Consider the following 15,546-nt stretch of genomic DNA (forward strand, 5'->3'; position numbering starts at 1 on the left):
GGTAATGGAGGACAAGCTAGTAATGAAGGTGCTTTTCTTGTTTTACCTTATTTTCAAAATATAGCTTGTATTACTTCTAAGTTGATTTGAGTTTAAAATTCTGTTATTTTAATCGGATTTAGGCACAATAAAGAAGAAAACTCGTGGAAAGACTATGTGCAAAAAGCTTCATGCCACTGATTTTAATGATCGACGGGAGGTGGAATTTTTTGGAGGGCAGCCTATAGGTCCAACCAAGGAGGTTGTATCTAACCTCAACCAACTCTTGGGCACAACAGTTAGAAATCCTCGTTTTGTGACTTTGCTATATACTAGTTGGCATGGTGTGCCTAAAAACCTCAAAGAGGACATGTGGGAGTATGCCAATGTATGTAAGAATTATAGATAATTTTGTTAAGATTTATTTGTTACTTTATTTATGCTAACCTTTGACATTCTAATTTGTTGTCTTGTTTAGCAAAAATTCATTCTTCCAAAAACTTCAAAGCCGTGGGTAATGAATGGATTTTGTCGTGCATGGAAAAAATACAAAGGCGAAATAAAAAGGGAACATTTCTTGAAGTACAACACAAAGAAAGAAATGATAAAGAACTGACCGTTAGAGATCCCGGAGGTTCAGTTTCGCAAACTAATTCGGTATTGGAGTCTTCCGACTGTTAAGGTAATATTGTCTTTTAGTTCTTTATGTGATTAAACTTGGTGTTTAGGAAAAAGGTAGTGTGATTTTGAAAAAACAAGAAAACATGTTTATTAAGAATAATAACATCTCTTTTTCATGTTTATATTTAGGCTGTGTCTACTAAAAATGCTGAAAATAGGTCAAAGCAAACATGTCCTCATCGGATGGGTTCCACAAATTTTGGAATAGTGCGCAAGCAGCTGGTAATGTAACTTACTTTTTTGTGATTTTTCATTTATATTCAGGTTGTAGTTTTCTAGTTAGCATGCTTCATGTAAATTTTTCTATATGTACTCTAGCGCGACTCTAAAGAGAACAGTGAAGAACCATCAAGAGTTGAAGTTTTCATAGCAACTCGCACAAGTAAAAAAGGAAAAGAAATTGATGCTAAAACGCAAAGCACAATTGTGAGTTGTTTGTATTTGTATTTGGAAATGTACAATATTAATTCTATAGTGATTTCTATAGTGATTTCTATTAATATTGTTTTTATGCTAAATTAATGCGGCAGGCTGAACTTCAAACCCGCATAGAGGCGGGGGAAAATGATGAGGATGCATTTGTAGGAGTGTTAGGAAAGGACCAACCAGGTCGAGTTCGTTGTTTTGGGGCTTCGATTACAAAAAGCTCTCTTAAAAAGGATGAGGAGATTCGACAAGTCAAGGTTGAATACAACAGCAAGGTTGAATCATTAGAGAAGAAGATGGACGGTGTATGTAGTTTATTAAAGGTATTGGTGCACCAAGTCAACCCTGGAATGAGTGAGGAAGAGGTAGCAGCCTTAGTGCAAGCTGCCCAAAATTCTCCTTTGGATGCCTCAAGCAGCAGACCGAAAAATACTCCTCGCTCCTCCGAATCAACTCATATTCCACCTAAAGATATAAGTCACTATCTTTGGATATTCGATATATTTCCATTCAAAGTAGTTGACTTATTGTTGTTGTTGATTTTGGACATTTGATAGTGAGATAAAAGATTCTAAATGGTGCTAATGGTGTTGAATTGGAATCTGAATTCAAAGTTGTTGACTTTTTAGTAGTGTTTTGTTTTGTATAGTGTGGCATTGAATCTCAATTATGGAAAACACGAGAAATCTTTGAAGATTTGCACTTTTTCCTAATCAAATTGGATAAAGGAAAAGAAAAGAAACCATAATTAAATTTTAATGTTTTTGTTTATTTTGATTTTTGCAGACTCCAGAAGGAATTAATGGCTCTCATGGTATATCTCATTTTGCTTGATTTATTTATTGGAGATCGGTTATAGAATTAATCCATATGCAATTTGTATTGATTCTCCAGTTGCTAGTATAAATTGTGCATGCATGTGACTGCAGGTGCAGTATAGGGCTACAAGAATGGTTAATTTGGTTGTGAAATATATTAGGAGTTAGGGTGATACATGCCATTGATGAGAAACATGTGACTGTTGCAGAAAAATAAAGGAGGGGAGGGGGGGCAGTTTGATTGTTAGCTTCCTAGCTATAGCAGTACCCTTTTTCCCTTTTTTGAAAACTTTAAGAACAAAAAAACTATCTTGGCTTTCAATGAAACAAAAACCTTTGCTGGTTACAATTATTGGACAACTATAACATTCATTTGTTGATAATATATGTCTCCATTTTTTGGTTTGGTATAAGATGCACTAACACAACAATATTTAAAATTATGCAGGGAAGTGCTGAAAACAGTTTCGCTCACAATGGTGATCACTAATCATGAAGTTTTATATTTTGTAATGAAGTGTAAAGGAAGTAGATAATGTAATCCATGTTGGAATTGTAATTCATGTATTAGGAAACTGCTAGTGGATGAGACTTTGATTTTTGGTATTTTGTTAAAGTATAACTAACAAGTAGTGCCAAGTTTATGAAGCAAGGATTTGTTGATTTAAAATTAGTAGTCATCTTTAAAATTTTGAAATTATCTATGATTTTGTAAGGTTTATAAAAAAAGTAGTGTCAATAGGTACTGAACTATTTTACAGCCACGGGTACAACAGCAATCAACAGCCACCTTTATAAGCGTGCTGTAATTCAGTTCAGAACCTATCGGCACGCTTCTAAAGCGTACCCATAATGGCGACATACGTTGCAGTGCATATAAACAGCCACGCTTTAAAAGCGTAGCTGTATCTCACACCTATTGGCACGGTTATAAAGCGTAGCCATATGTCTCCCTATTGGCACGCTTTAAAAGCGTAGCTGTATCTCACACCTATTGGCACGCTTATAAAGCGTAGCGTTATGTCTCGCTATTGGCACGCTTTAAAAGCGTAGCTGTATCTCACACCTATTGGCACGCTTTTAAAGCGTAGCTATATGGCCACCTATTGGCACGCTTTAAAAGCGTAGCCATATCTTGCTTTTGGCACACTTTAAAAGCGTAGCAATAGTTCAAACATATGGCCACGCTTTTAAAGCGTGGCGATCTTTAAAAGCGTGGCAAGAAAAAAAGCGTGCCAATAGGTCACAAAAAGCGTGGCGATAGAGCAACCGGCACCCTTGCAGTTGTGACCCTTTCAAAAGCGTGCCGGTAGCTCAAAAAGCGTGGCGAAAAGCTATCGCCACGCTTTTAAGGACTTTTCGCCACGCTTTAAAAGCGTAGCAAAAAGCCTGTTTTCTTGTAGTGTGTTAATGGAATAAGTGATCGCCAATAACGCCTTCGAAAGCCATTATAGCCCACGTTAGTTGTCACGTTAGTTACATTAACGTGGAAGCTAACGTGAAAATGAAAGGGGAGCTCCAACGTTAGTGGTAAAGGTGAACACCACTAACGTTCCAAAAGGCCACACTTAGCCACGTTAAGAGTCACGTTAATCCAATTAACGTGAACTCTAACGTGGAAGGAGAAAGAAATCGCCAACGTTAGTGACACTCACCTTTGTCACTAACATTGGACTAAGCCAATATTGCCTACGTTAGTAGTCACGTTAAGACCACTAAGGTGAAGGGTAACATGGAGCAAGGAATGATAGGCCAACATTAGTGACACTCACCTTTGTCACTAACGTTGGAGATGGCAATTACCACCACGTTAGTGGTCACATTAATGCCATTAATGTGAGGCACTAACGTGGGAAGAATGGGCGTTTTTTGAAGCGTTAGTGACAAAGGTAAGTGTCACTAATGCTTTCGAAGCTTGGGCATGCCCACGTTAAGGGCCACGTTAGTTACACTAACATGGATCACTAACGTGGGGAAGAGAAGCAAGGAGCAACGTTATTGGTAAAGGTGATTGCCAATAACGTTTGCAAAAGACTAAGAAGAAACGTTATTGGTAAAGGTGAATGCCAATAAAGTTTGCGAAGGACTAAGAGGCAACGTTAGTGGTCACGTTAGTGCCACTAACGTTGAAGTTAATGTGGACCAATTTGATTTGGAGCGTTAGTGAAAAAGGATATCGTCACTAACGTTTTTGAACCCAAATTTACACTTAACGTTAACACCACTAACATCCTAACTAACGTCCACCCATGCTTGACTCACACTTTTCTGCAAACAAAGCTGAGCCCACTGAAGATTGTAACTGCTTCAACTCTAGATCAAAGGCCCATATCCAAGACCTGAAGAGCTGACTAGAAGATCAAGAAGAGTAGTATATAGGAGTAATTTTGAACTAGAAGGAGGCTTGGCATTATTGGGAACTACATTCTATATATTTACTTTTCCTGCAATTTCTAGTTTACTTTGAGAATGCACTCTTCTTTTTCATCTTCCATTTTCAGAGCTATGAACAACTAAACCCCTTTTCATTGGGTTAGGGAGCTCTTTTGTAATTTGATGGATCAATTATAGTTTTCATTCTTCTTTCTCTTTCTTTTTTCTTGATTTACTAGAAAGCTTTTGATCTTAAATCAATTGGTTAGTTGTCTTGGAAAAGAAACTCTCCATAATTGGATCTCCTCTGAGTCTTGGAAAAGGGATGAGGAGATCATGCTAGAATTGCTTTCTCATGTTGGACCAATTTGGGGTTTGGATGGATATAGTGACATATAATACTACCAACACTTTGATTTGGAAATACATGTGGTATAATCAGTGACCATACTTCATCTCTTCCCATGAGTAATTAAATCAAAGAATTGGGTAATTGTTCAAGTTTAGAGAGATTGGGTTGCCAAGGAATTAGGATCCAATCACCTAAGATTGCCAAGGAGATCAATGAATACATTAATTGAGGAAGAGATGAGAATGAACTTGATCTGGAGAATGCAACATCTCCTAACCCCAATGAATCCTCCATTTTTGATCTTACCCATTCTCTTTACCTTCTGCCATTTACTTTTATGTTCATCTCCCAAAATCCCCATTTAAGATTCTGCAATTTACTTTCTGCAGTTTATTTTCCGCCATTTATTTCCAGCATTTACATTTTCTGTTATTTGCTTTCCCGCCATTTAATTTTCTGCAATTATCAACTCAACTTCTGTTTAGCTCAACTAGAACATTCCTCCAATTAAAGTTGCTTGACCAATCAATCCCTATGGGATTCAACCTCACTCTATTGTGAGTTTTTACTTGACGACAATTCGGTATACTTGCCGAAGGAAAATTTGTTGAGAGACAAGTTTCTGTGCATCATGTTTATGGCGCCGTTGCCGGGGATTGATTTTGTATCGACAATGATTAAGTTGGAGGATAACTAGATTGAGCAATTTTCTTTGTTTTGATTATTTCATCTTAGTCATTTACTTCCAATTTAGCTATTTTATTTCCGTTTTCGTTCTTCTTCATCTGTTTTCCTGGCTATCTACCATTTAGTTTACTAACCCACTAACTGTTTGATACATTGCACCACTCACACTAACAGCCATTCTAACAAGAGTAATTTCTTCATTTATTTTCTTTCTTGCTTTTTGCTCTATTGGTTGTATTACAGGTAGAAGAAGTGGAGCTTCAACTTCCTTTGATTCTGAACCTCAGAGGACCTTCCTTAGATTAAGGAGGGAAGCAAGAGGGAAGAGAGTAGTTGGTGCTGAGGAATAAAAGGAGTATTTTGAAACAGACATGGAGGAGAATATGGAGAACTACCAAGAAGAAGAAGCTCACAACCATTCCAGAGAAGGCCCAGTGAATCATGCTAGACAAGAGAGAAGAGTTCTAGGCTCTTACATCAACCCAAACCCAGGAAATTATGGAAGTAGCATCCAAAAGCCAACCGTACATGCCAATAACTTTGAACTGAAGCCCCAACTCATCACCCTTGTTTAGAACAACTATGCATTCGGAGGAAGCGCCCAAGAAGACCCCAATCAACATCTAACCACCTTCCTAAGGATATGTGATACTGTGAAGTCTAATGGTATTCATCCGGATGTCTATAGACTACTTTTGTTCCCTTTTTCACTTAAGGACAAAGCATCTAAATGGCTGGAATCTTTCCCGAAGGAGAGTTTAACAACCTGGGAAGATGTGGTGAACAAATTCTTGGCGAGATTCTACCCTCCTCAAAGAATCAACAGGTTGAGAGCTGAGGTACAAGCCTTCAGGCAACAAGATGGTGAAACTCTCTATGAGGCATGGGAGAGGTTTAAGGACTTAACAAGAAGGTGCCAACCAGACATGTTCAATAAATGGGTGCAACTACACATTTTCTATGAGGGTCTTTCTTATGAATCAAAGAAGGCAGTAGACGGCTCATCCGGGGGATCTCTAAACAAGAAAAAGACCATTGAAGAAGCCATAGGTGTCATTGAGACTGTAGTTGAGAATGACTACTTCTATGCTTCTGAAAGGAGCAACACTCGAGGAGTGATGGAGCTGAACCATATGGACGCACTGCTGGCTCAAAACAAGATGATCACCAAGTAGTTAGCTGACCTCATCAAGAAGATGGAAGGGAACCAAGTTGCAGCAGTCACCGCTTCATCATCAGCTCAAGAAGGAGCAAATACAGAGGAAGAGAGTGACTGGGAACAAGCAAACTATATTGGGAACTCATCTAGATGAACCCATGACCCATACTCCAAAACTTATAATCCTGGTTGAAAGAACCAACCGAACTTTGGGTGGGAAAATCAACAAGATCAAGGCCAAGATCAAAGACGTCACAACCCCAACAACAATGCAACTCACCAGCATTCCACACAGAGATCATATCAACACCCACTCAATAGTACCTCTCAACATCCATATCAAAACTAAAATGGCCCTTCTCACCCCTCCTACCTCAATTCACCATCACCACACAAAGATAGACTCTCCAGAATTGAGACTCTACTTGAAGGTATATGTAAGGAAGTCCAAGACAACAGAGTGTTCAAGGATGAAGTGCGAGCTAATATCAAAAACCAGGGAGACACCATCAAGAGGCTGGAGTCTCAAGTAGGATATCTTTCTCAGCAAATTTCCAAGCCTACTGATAGCTTCCCAAGTGACACAGAGAAAAACCCGAGAGGTGAAGCAAAGAAGGTAAGATGGGAAGAATGCAAGATGGTCACTAAAAGTGATAAAGGGAGTGTGGAAGAACTAAATAAACATTTAGAACACTCTCAAGATATTCCAATAGAGAAGCAAGAAGAGAGTGACCAAGAAACCAACCCCACTCAAATGAAGGAGCTAAGGGAGAAGGATATTCTGAAACCATATGCACCTTTTCCCCAAAGACTCAAGAGGGTGTAGAAAGGAGAATATATTCAAGGTTCCTCGACATGTTTGCATCCCTCCATGTAAACATACCATTCATCAAGGCTCTCCAACAAATGCCCTCATACATTAAGTGTATGAAAGAACTACTAACCAAGAAAAATTCACTAAAGGGAGGGCAAACAATAGTGATGAATAAGGAGTGCAGTGCTCTCATCCAAATAGAGTTGCCTACAAAAAAGAAGGACCCAGGGAGTTTTCACATCCCTTGCGCCATAGGAGAAACAAGGATTGATAAGGGACTCTGTGACCTGGGAGCAAGCATCAACTTAATGCCTTTATCCCTCATGAAGAAGCTTTAAATCAATGAGCTAACGCCCACGGATGTAATCATCAAGTTGTCTGACAAAACTAAAAAACAAGCAATAGGAGTGGTTGAAAATGTGTTGGTGAAGGTTGGGAACTACTTCCTCCCCACAGACTTTGTTATCTTGGAGATGGAAGAGAGTCACTTATAGATGTGGAGCGAGGAGAGCTAATACTAAGGATACATGATGAACAACTTACCTTCAATGTCTTCAAACCCTCACAAGAAGCAGATCAAGAAAACAAGGAATCAAGGGAGGATCGCAATAAAGCATTGGTGGAAGAAACAAGCACGGAAGCACAAACACTACACCTGGGAATCCCTTTGGCTCACAAGCAAAACAGTCAACAGGAACAACAGCCAAGGGTAACCCAAGAGGAGATAAACCCACTGGAGTCATATGAGACTGGTGCACGAAAATTACAATCACACTTTGTAATTCCGCACAACTAACCAGCAAGTGCACTGGGTCGTCCAAGTAATACCTTACGTGAGTAAGGGTCGATCCCACGGAGATTGCCGACTTGAAGCAAGCTATGGTTATCTTATTATTCTTAGTCAGGATATCAATAGTAGTTCTTAGTTTTAATTACGAAAAGTAAAAGAGCATGAAATAAATACTTGTTATGCAGTAATGGAGAATGGGTTGGAGTTTTGGAGATGCTCTGTCTTCTGAATCTCTGCTTTCCTACTGTCTTCTTCTTCACGCACGCAAGGCTTCTTCCATGGCAAGCTGTATATTGGTGGATCACCGTTGTCAATGGCTACCATCCGTCCTCTCAGTGAAAATGGTCTATGTACATGGCTAATCATCTGTCGGTTCTCACTTGTGTTGGAATAGGATCCAATGCTCCTTTTGCATCTGTCACTACGCCCAACATTCATGAGTTTAAAGCTCGTCGTAGTCATCCCTTCCCAGATCCTACTCAGAATACCACAGATATGGTTTAGGCTTTCCGGATCTCAGGAATATTGCCAAATAATTCTAGCTTATACCACGAAGACTCTGGTCTCACGGATTGAACGCTCTGTTGTCAGGAGAGGCAGTCAAACTCGTGAACCAGGAGTCCAAGAGATATACATTCAATCTAAGGTAGAACAGGAGTGGTTGTTGGGCACGTGTTCATAGGTTGAGAATGGTGATGAGTGTCATGGATCATCACATTCATCATGTTGAAGTGCGAATGAATATCTTAGAATAGAAACAAGCGTGATTGAATAGAAAACAGAAATAATTACATTAATTCATCGAGACACAGCAGAACTCCTCACCCCCAACCATGGGGTTTAGAGACTCATGCCATCAAAGATACAAATTCAGATGTAAAATGTCATGAGGTACAAAATAAATCTCTAAAAGTAGTTTTTATACTCAACTAGTAACCTCGGTTTTTAGAAAATGAGTAAACTAAGATAGATAGTGCAGAAATCCACTTCCGGGGCCCACTTGGTGTGTGTTGGTGCTGAGCATTGAAACTTTCACGTGTAGAGGCCTTCTTTGGCATTGAACGCCAATTTGTAACTTGTTTCTGGTGTTTGACTCTAGCTTGCAACTTGTTTCTAGCGTTTAACACTAGAATAGGGCAGAAAGCTGGCGTTGAACGCCAGTTTGCATCATCTAAACTCAGGCAAAGTATGAACTATTATATATTTCTGGAAATCCCTGGATGTCTACTTTCCAACGCAATTGAGAGCGCACCATTTGGGTTTCTGTAGCTCCAAAAATTTCATTTCGAGTGCAGGGAGGTCAGAATCCAACAGCATCAGCAGTTCTTTATCAGCCTCTGAATGAGATTTTTGCTCAGGTCCCTGAATTTCAGCCAAAAAATTACCTAAAATCACAGAAAAACACACAAACTCATAGAAAAGTGCAGAAATGTGATTTTTGTATAAAAACTAATAAAAATATACTAAAAAGTAGCTAGATCCTACTAAAAACTATATGAAAATACTCCTAAAAAGCGTATAAAATATCCGATAATCACAACACCAAACTTAAACTGTTGCTTGTCCCCAAGCAACTAGATAAAAAAATAGGATAGCACGAGGATCAAGAGGCAATCTCAGAGTTTTACATAAAGCTCAATTCTAATTAGATGAGCGGGACTAGTAGCTTTTTAGTTCTGAATAGTTTTGGCATCTTACTTCATCCTTTGAAGTTTAGAATGATTGGCATCCATAGGAACTCAGAATTCAGATAGTGTTATTGATTCTCCTAGTTTAGTATGTTGATTCTTGAACATAGCTACTTTATGAGTCTTGGCCGTGGCCCTAAGCACTTTGTCTTCCAGTATTACCACCGGATACATAAATGCCACAGACACATAACTGGGTGAACCTTTTCAGATTGTGACTCAGCTTTGCTAAAGTCCCCAATTATAGGTATCGAGAGTTCTTAAGCACATTCTTTGGATCACGACTTTAACCACTCAGTCTCAAGCTTTTCACTTGGACCTGCATGCCATAAGCACATGGTTAGAGACAACTTGATTCAGCCGTTTAGGCCAGGATTTTATTCCTTTGGCCCTCCTATCCCTTAATGCTCAAAGCCTTGGATCCTTTTTACCCTTGCCTTTTCGTTTAAAGGGTTATTGGCTTTTTCTGCTTGCTTTTTTTCTGTTTTTTCTTGCTTCAAGAATCAATTTTATGATTTTTCAGATTATCATTAACATTTCTCTTTTTCATCATTCTTTCATGAGCTAACAATTTTAACATTCATAAACAACAAGATAAAAAATATGTACTGTTTAAGCATTCTTTCAGAAAACAAAAAGTGTTGCCACCACATATAAATAATTTGAATTTTTCTTATTAAGAACTCGAAAACATTTTGCCTCCTTATTCTAAAAATATCTGCTATTTCATTCATGTTTAATGATGATGAGAAAAATAGATTATAGCTTACTTGGAGATGATAAAAATAAAAATAAAAATACTAACTACTACTACTCATATGACTCCTAAAATAGATTTTTAATAGCAAAAGTTATCACAGAGTTAAGATTAGGACTCAACAACCTTTATTTTGGGAGATGGATGCTCCTTCAATCTGTGGGGTGTCTGGTCCCTCAAGGGAGAGCCTCTGGCGCTTCAGTTTCTGTAGCTCATGCCCTTGCTTTTCTTGTTCTTTAAGCAGCTTGCAGATCATACTATTTTGATTTTACTGTTCTTTCTTAAGTTGATCCATAGTTTCTTGCAGTTTGGTGACAGATGCTTCTAGGCGGGTCCAGTAGTCAATCTGAGGGATTTCTGGGAGGAACTCCTACGCCCTCCTTTTGATAGAGTTTTCTTGTACTTGTTGTCCCTCCATTGATTTCTTGGTGATTGGATGTTCGGCTGGGTTGAACTCATCTACTCCCATCTTCACCCCAGCCTCTTTACATAATAGAGAAATCAAGTTTGGGTAAGCCAATTTGGCTTCCTTGGAGTTCTTATTTGCAATTATGTAGAGCTCACAAGAAATCAGATGATGAATCTTCACTTTATTTCCTTACATAATACAATGGATCATCACTGCTCTCTTGATAGTGACTTCGGAGCGATAGCTTGTAGGCAGTATGGAATGCCCAATGAAATTCAGCCAGCCCATAGCAATTGGTTTGAGATTCCTTCTCTTGAGTTGGTTTGTAACACCTTTTGTGCTGGTTGTCCATTTGGTTCCAGGGATGCATATGTCCTCTAGAATTTGGTCTAAGCGCTTATCATCATACACCATTCTCCTATTAAAAGATTCTGGATCATCTTGTAGTTGAGGCAGCTTGAAGACCTCTCTTGTTTTGTCAAGGTGGAAGTAAATCATCTTCCCTCTTACCATGGTTGGAAAGGTATAGAAAGCAGTTCCAGTCATTCTCTGCCTCTCTATTTGCCACAAATTTGAGTAGAATTTTTGAACCATATTTCTACCCACCTTTGTCTCAAGATTAGCTAGAATTTCCCAACCTCTGTTTTGAATCTACTCTTGGATCTCTGGATATTCGCCTTCTTTCAGATCGAATTTAACTTCCGGGATCACTGACCTTAGACCCATTATTTTGTGGTAATGGTCCGAATGTTCCTTGGTTAAGAACCTCTCTTGATTCCAAAGTGGTCTTGGATTATTCTCTTTCTTGCCTCTTGAAGTGGTTTGTTTTCCCTTAGGAGCCATGATCTTAGTGAGTCTTAGCTCAGTGATCACGCAAAACACACCAAACTTAGAGGTTTGCTTGTCCTCAAGCAAAAGAAAGGAAAGGAGAGGAGAATGAGGAGAGACAAATTCAAATTGTGGAGGACAGGGGTTGGCCAAAAATTTTTGAAAAAGATATGATAGAAGATATGATTTGTAAAAGATAAGTATGAAACACAAAAGATGTAATTTTAAAATTGAAAAGATATGAGAGAATTTTGAAAAAGATAAAATTAAATTGGAAAAGATATTATGATGAGTTGAAAAAGATTTGAAAAGATATTAAAAAGATAGATGGGTTTTGCAAAAGATTTGAAAAGAAATCAAAAAGATATATGAGTTTTGAAAAAAAAAAGATTTGAAAAGAAGAAAAGATTTTTAGAATTAAGAGTTATTTTTGAAATTTGAAATTAAAAGATGAGGATTTGTAAGATGTTTATGCAAGAAATTATGGATGAAAACAAAAAAATAAAAAATAAAAAATTTGAGTTGGAAAACAAAACTACCTCCCCTCCACGTTCCTGGCGTTAAACGCCCAACTGTTGCCTGTTTTGGGCGTTTAACGCCCGGTTGTTGCTTGTTTTGGGCCTTTATCACTGGGGTTTTTCTAAACGCCCAAGATGCTGTAAGTCAAGTGTTAAACGCCTAGAATGGTACCCATTCTGGTGTTTAATGCCCAGAAAGGGATCCTTACTGGCGTTAAATGCCCAGAATGGTGCCCATTCTGGCGTTTAACGCCCAAAAGTGCCTCTTACTGGCGTTTTCGTGCCAGTGAGCTTTTTTTCTCTGCTCTCTGCTCTAAATCCTTCTGTAACTTTGTGAACTCCTGTAAATGAGAATTAGTTCTGATGATAATTTATTAAACTCCTATAATTATTATTTAAATAACAAATAAACTACAGTAATGGCTGGGTTGCCTCCCAACAAGCGCTTCTTTATTGTCTTTAGCTGGTCCTTACTGAGCTTTAATCTTGTCTCAGTTTTGAGCATTCTTGCTCAAAATTGCTTTCAAGATAAATGTTTGACTCTCTATCCATTAACAATAAACTTTTTGTCAGAATTAATATCCTGAAGCTCTACATATCCATATGGTGACATGCCTGTAATCACATATGGTCCTCTCCACTGGGATTTTAGTTTCCCAGGGAATAGCCTGAGCCTAGAGTTGAACAGCAGAACCTTTTGTCCTGGCTCAAAGACTCTGGATGACAAGTTCTTATTATGCCATCTCTTTGCTTTCTCCTTGTAAATTTTTGCATTTTCAAAAGCATTGAGTCTGAATTCCTCTAGCTCATTCAGCTGGAGCAATCTTTTCTCTCCAGCTAATTTGGCATCAAGGTTTAGGAATCTGGTTGCCTAGTAGGCTTTATGCTCCAGTTCCACGGGCAGGTGACAGGCCTTCCCATACACAAGCTAGTATGGAGAAGTTCCTATAGGAGTCTTGAATGCTGTTCTGTATGCCCATAGAGCATAATCCAAGCTCTTTGCCCAATCCTTTCTACGGGCAATTACAGTCCATTCTAGGATTCTTTTTGGTTCTCTATTAGAAACCTTAGCTTGCCCATTGGTCTGTGGATGATATGGAGTTGCCACCTTGTGGCTAATTCCATATCGGACCATAGCAGTATAAAGTTGTTTATTACAGAAATGAGTGCCTCCATCACTGATTAGTGCTCTAGGGACACCAAATCTGCTAAAGATATGTTTCTGGAGGAACTTCAGTACTGTCTTAGTATCGTTAGTGGGTGTTGCAATTGCCTCCACCCATTTAGATACATAGTCTACTGCCACCAGAATATGATGGTGGGAAAGGCCCCACAAAGTCAATACCCCATACATCAAACAACTCAATCTCTAAGACCCCTTGTTGAGGCATAGCGTAACCATGAGGCAGATTACTAGCTCGCTGGCAACTTTCACAGTTACGTACAAACTCTCGGGAGTCTCTATAGATTGTAGGCCAGTAGAAGCCACATTGGAGGATTTTGGTGGCTGTTCGCTCACCTCCAAAATATCCTCCATATTGTGATCCATGGTGATCGGGGGAAAACTTGTCTCTCAACAAATCTCCATTCGGCAAGTGTACCGAATTTGTCGTCAAGTAAAAACTCAAAATAGAGTGAGGTCGAATCCCACAGGGATTGATTGATCAAGCAACTTTAATTAGAGGAACGATCTAGTTGAGCGAATCCATGAATAGAGTTGATAATTGCAGAAATTAAAATGGCGAGAAAGTAAATGACTGAAAGTAAATAGCAAAATTGTAAATGGGAATGGGGGAATTGCTCATAAAAGTAAATTGCAGAAAATAAAGAGAATGGGTAAGATCAGAAATGGGGAGTTCATTGGGCTCAGGAGATGTTGCATTCTTCGGATCAATTTCATTCTCATCTCTTCCTCAATCAATGCACTCATTGATCTCCTTGGCAATCTTAAGTGATTGAACAACAATTTCTTGTGGTTCAATCTCTCAAATCTTGATCAACAGCCAATTCCTTGGTCAATTGCTCATCAGAAGAGATGAAGTATGGTCACTGATTATACCACATGCATTTCCCAAATCAAGTGTTGAGAGGGTTATAGCCACATACCCATCCACACCCAATTTGGTCCAGCATGAGAAAGCATTTCTAGCTAATCTCTTCATTCCTCTTTCAAGGATCCGAAGAGATCCTTGTTTGAATAGCTTCTTTTCCAAGATAACTATCCAATTGGATGAAGATCGAAAGCTTTCAAGTAAAATCAAGAGGAAAGAGAGAAGAAGAATAATGAAAACTAGTATTGATCCATCAAATTACAACAGAGCTCCCTAACCCAATGAAAGGGGTTTAGTTGTTCATAGCTCTAGAAATCAAAATCAAAGATGGAGAATACATGATAAAGCTAGAAGTGCAGAGAAAGTAAAATACAAAGAGTAGTTCTATTCCTAGCTCTCCGTCCGTTCTCCTAAACAATTCAAAGCTACTCCTATATATACTACTCTTCTCAGCTTCTAGTTGGCTCTTTAAGTCTTGGGCCTTTGGATCTTATGTTTGAAGTAGTTCCTTTCTTCATTTGGGCTTGGCTTTACTTGCAGAGAGAAAGTGTGAAGTGGGTAGAGACTTCAGCTCAAGACGTTAGGGGTGTTTAACATTTAGTGAAAGTATAAGTTTGAGAACGTTAGTGACACTTAACATTGTCACTAACGTTCCAATGCACCACTTAGCCTCACGTTAAAGCCCACGTTAACTAGGTTAACGTGGCTTCTAACGTGGCTTTTGCCAACCTTCGAGAACGTTAGTGACACTCAACATTGTCACTAACGTTCCAGTATGCCCCTTCTTGCTTCACGTTAAAGCCCACGTTAACTAAGTTAACGTGGCTTCTAACGTGGCTTTTGCCAACCTTCGAGAACATTAGTGACACTCAACATTGTCACTAATGTTCCAATGTGCCCATAGGTCACACGTTAGAGTCCACGTTAACTAGGTTAACGTGGCTTCTAACGTGGCCACTCTTAGCCATCCCAACGTTAGTGACAATGTTGAGTGTCACTAACGTTGGCCCATCCTTTATTCCTCATCGTTAGCTTCCACATTAACCAAGTTAACGGGGAAGTTAACGTGGCTCTTGGGGTTTGTGTGGTTGCTTCAACGTTAGTGACAATGTTGAGTGTCACTAACGTTGTCGACAACTCTTCATCTCTTACGTTAGCTCCTACGTTAACCAAGTTAACGTTGGAGTTAACGTGGTACTTTGCACCTTAGGCCAAT

At 38.9% G+C, this 15,546-nt stretch overlaps 1 protein-coding gene across 1 annotated transcript; it reads left to right on the plus strand.

Moving 5' to 3' along the window:
* On the plus strand, positions 1–1,640 carry LOC127745543 (uncharacterized). Its single transcript, XM_052258331.1, has 6 exons — positions 1–28; positions 123–367; positions 458–661; positions 790–882; positions 979–1,086; positions 1,191–1,640. Exons 4-6 carry the CDS (start codon positions 844–846, stop codon positions 1,638–1,640), a joined length of 597 nt encoding a protein of 198 aa, XP_052114291.1. The 5' UTR covers positions 1–28; positions 123–367; positions 458–661; positions 790–843.
* The last annotated feature ends 13,906 nt before the right edge of the window (positions 1,641–15,546 follow it).

Source organism: Arachis duranensis, chromosome 3, assembly GCF_000817695.3.
Source record: "Arachis duranensis cultivar V14167 chromosome 3, aradu.V14167.gnm2.J7QH, whole genome shotgun sequence".
Lineage (NCBI taxonomy): Eukaryota > Viridiplantae > Streptophyta > Magnoliopsida > Fabales > Fabaceae > Arachis > Arachis duranensis.

Coding starts and splice junctions, on each gene's coding strand:
- LOC127745543 (XM_052258331.1), top strand. CDS start 844: ATGGGTTCCACAAATTTTGGAATAGTGCGCAAGCAGCTG. Junction 883..978: donor GAATAGTGCGCAAGCAGCTG/GTAATGTAACTT, acceptor TATGTACTCTAG/CGCGACTCTAAAGAGAACAG. Junction 1,087..1,190: donor CTAAAACGCAAAGCACAATT/GTGAGTTGTTTG, acceptor TTAATGCGGCAG/GCTGAACTTCAAACCCGCAT.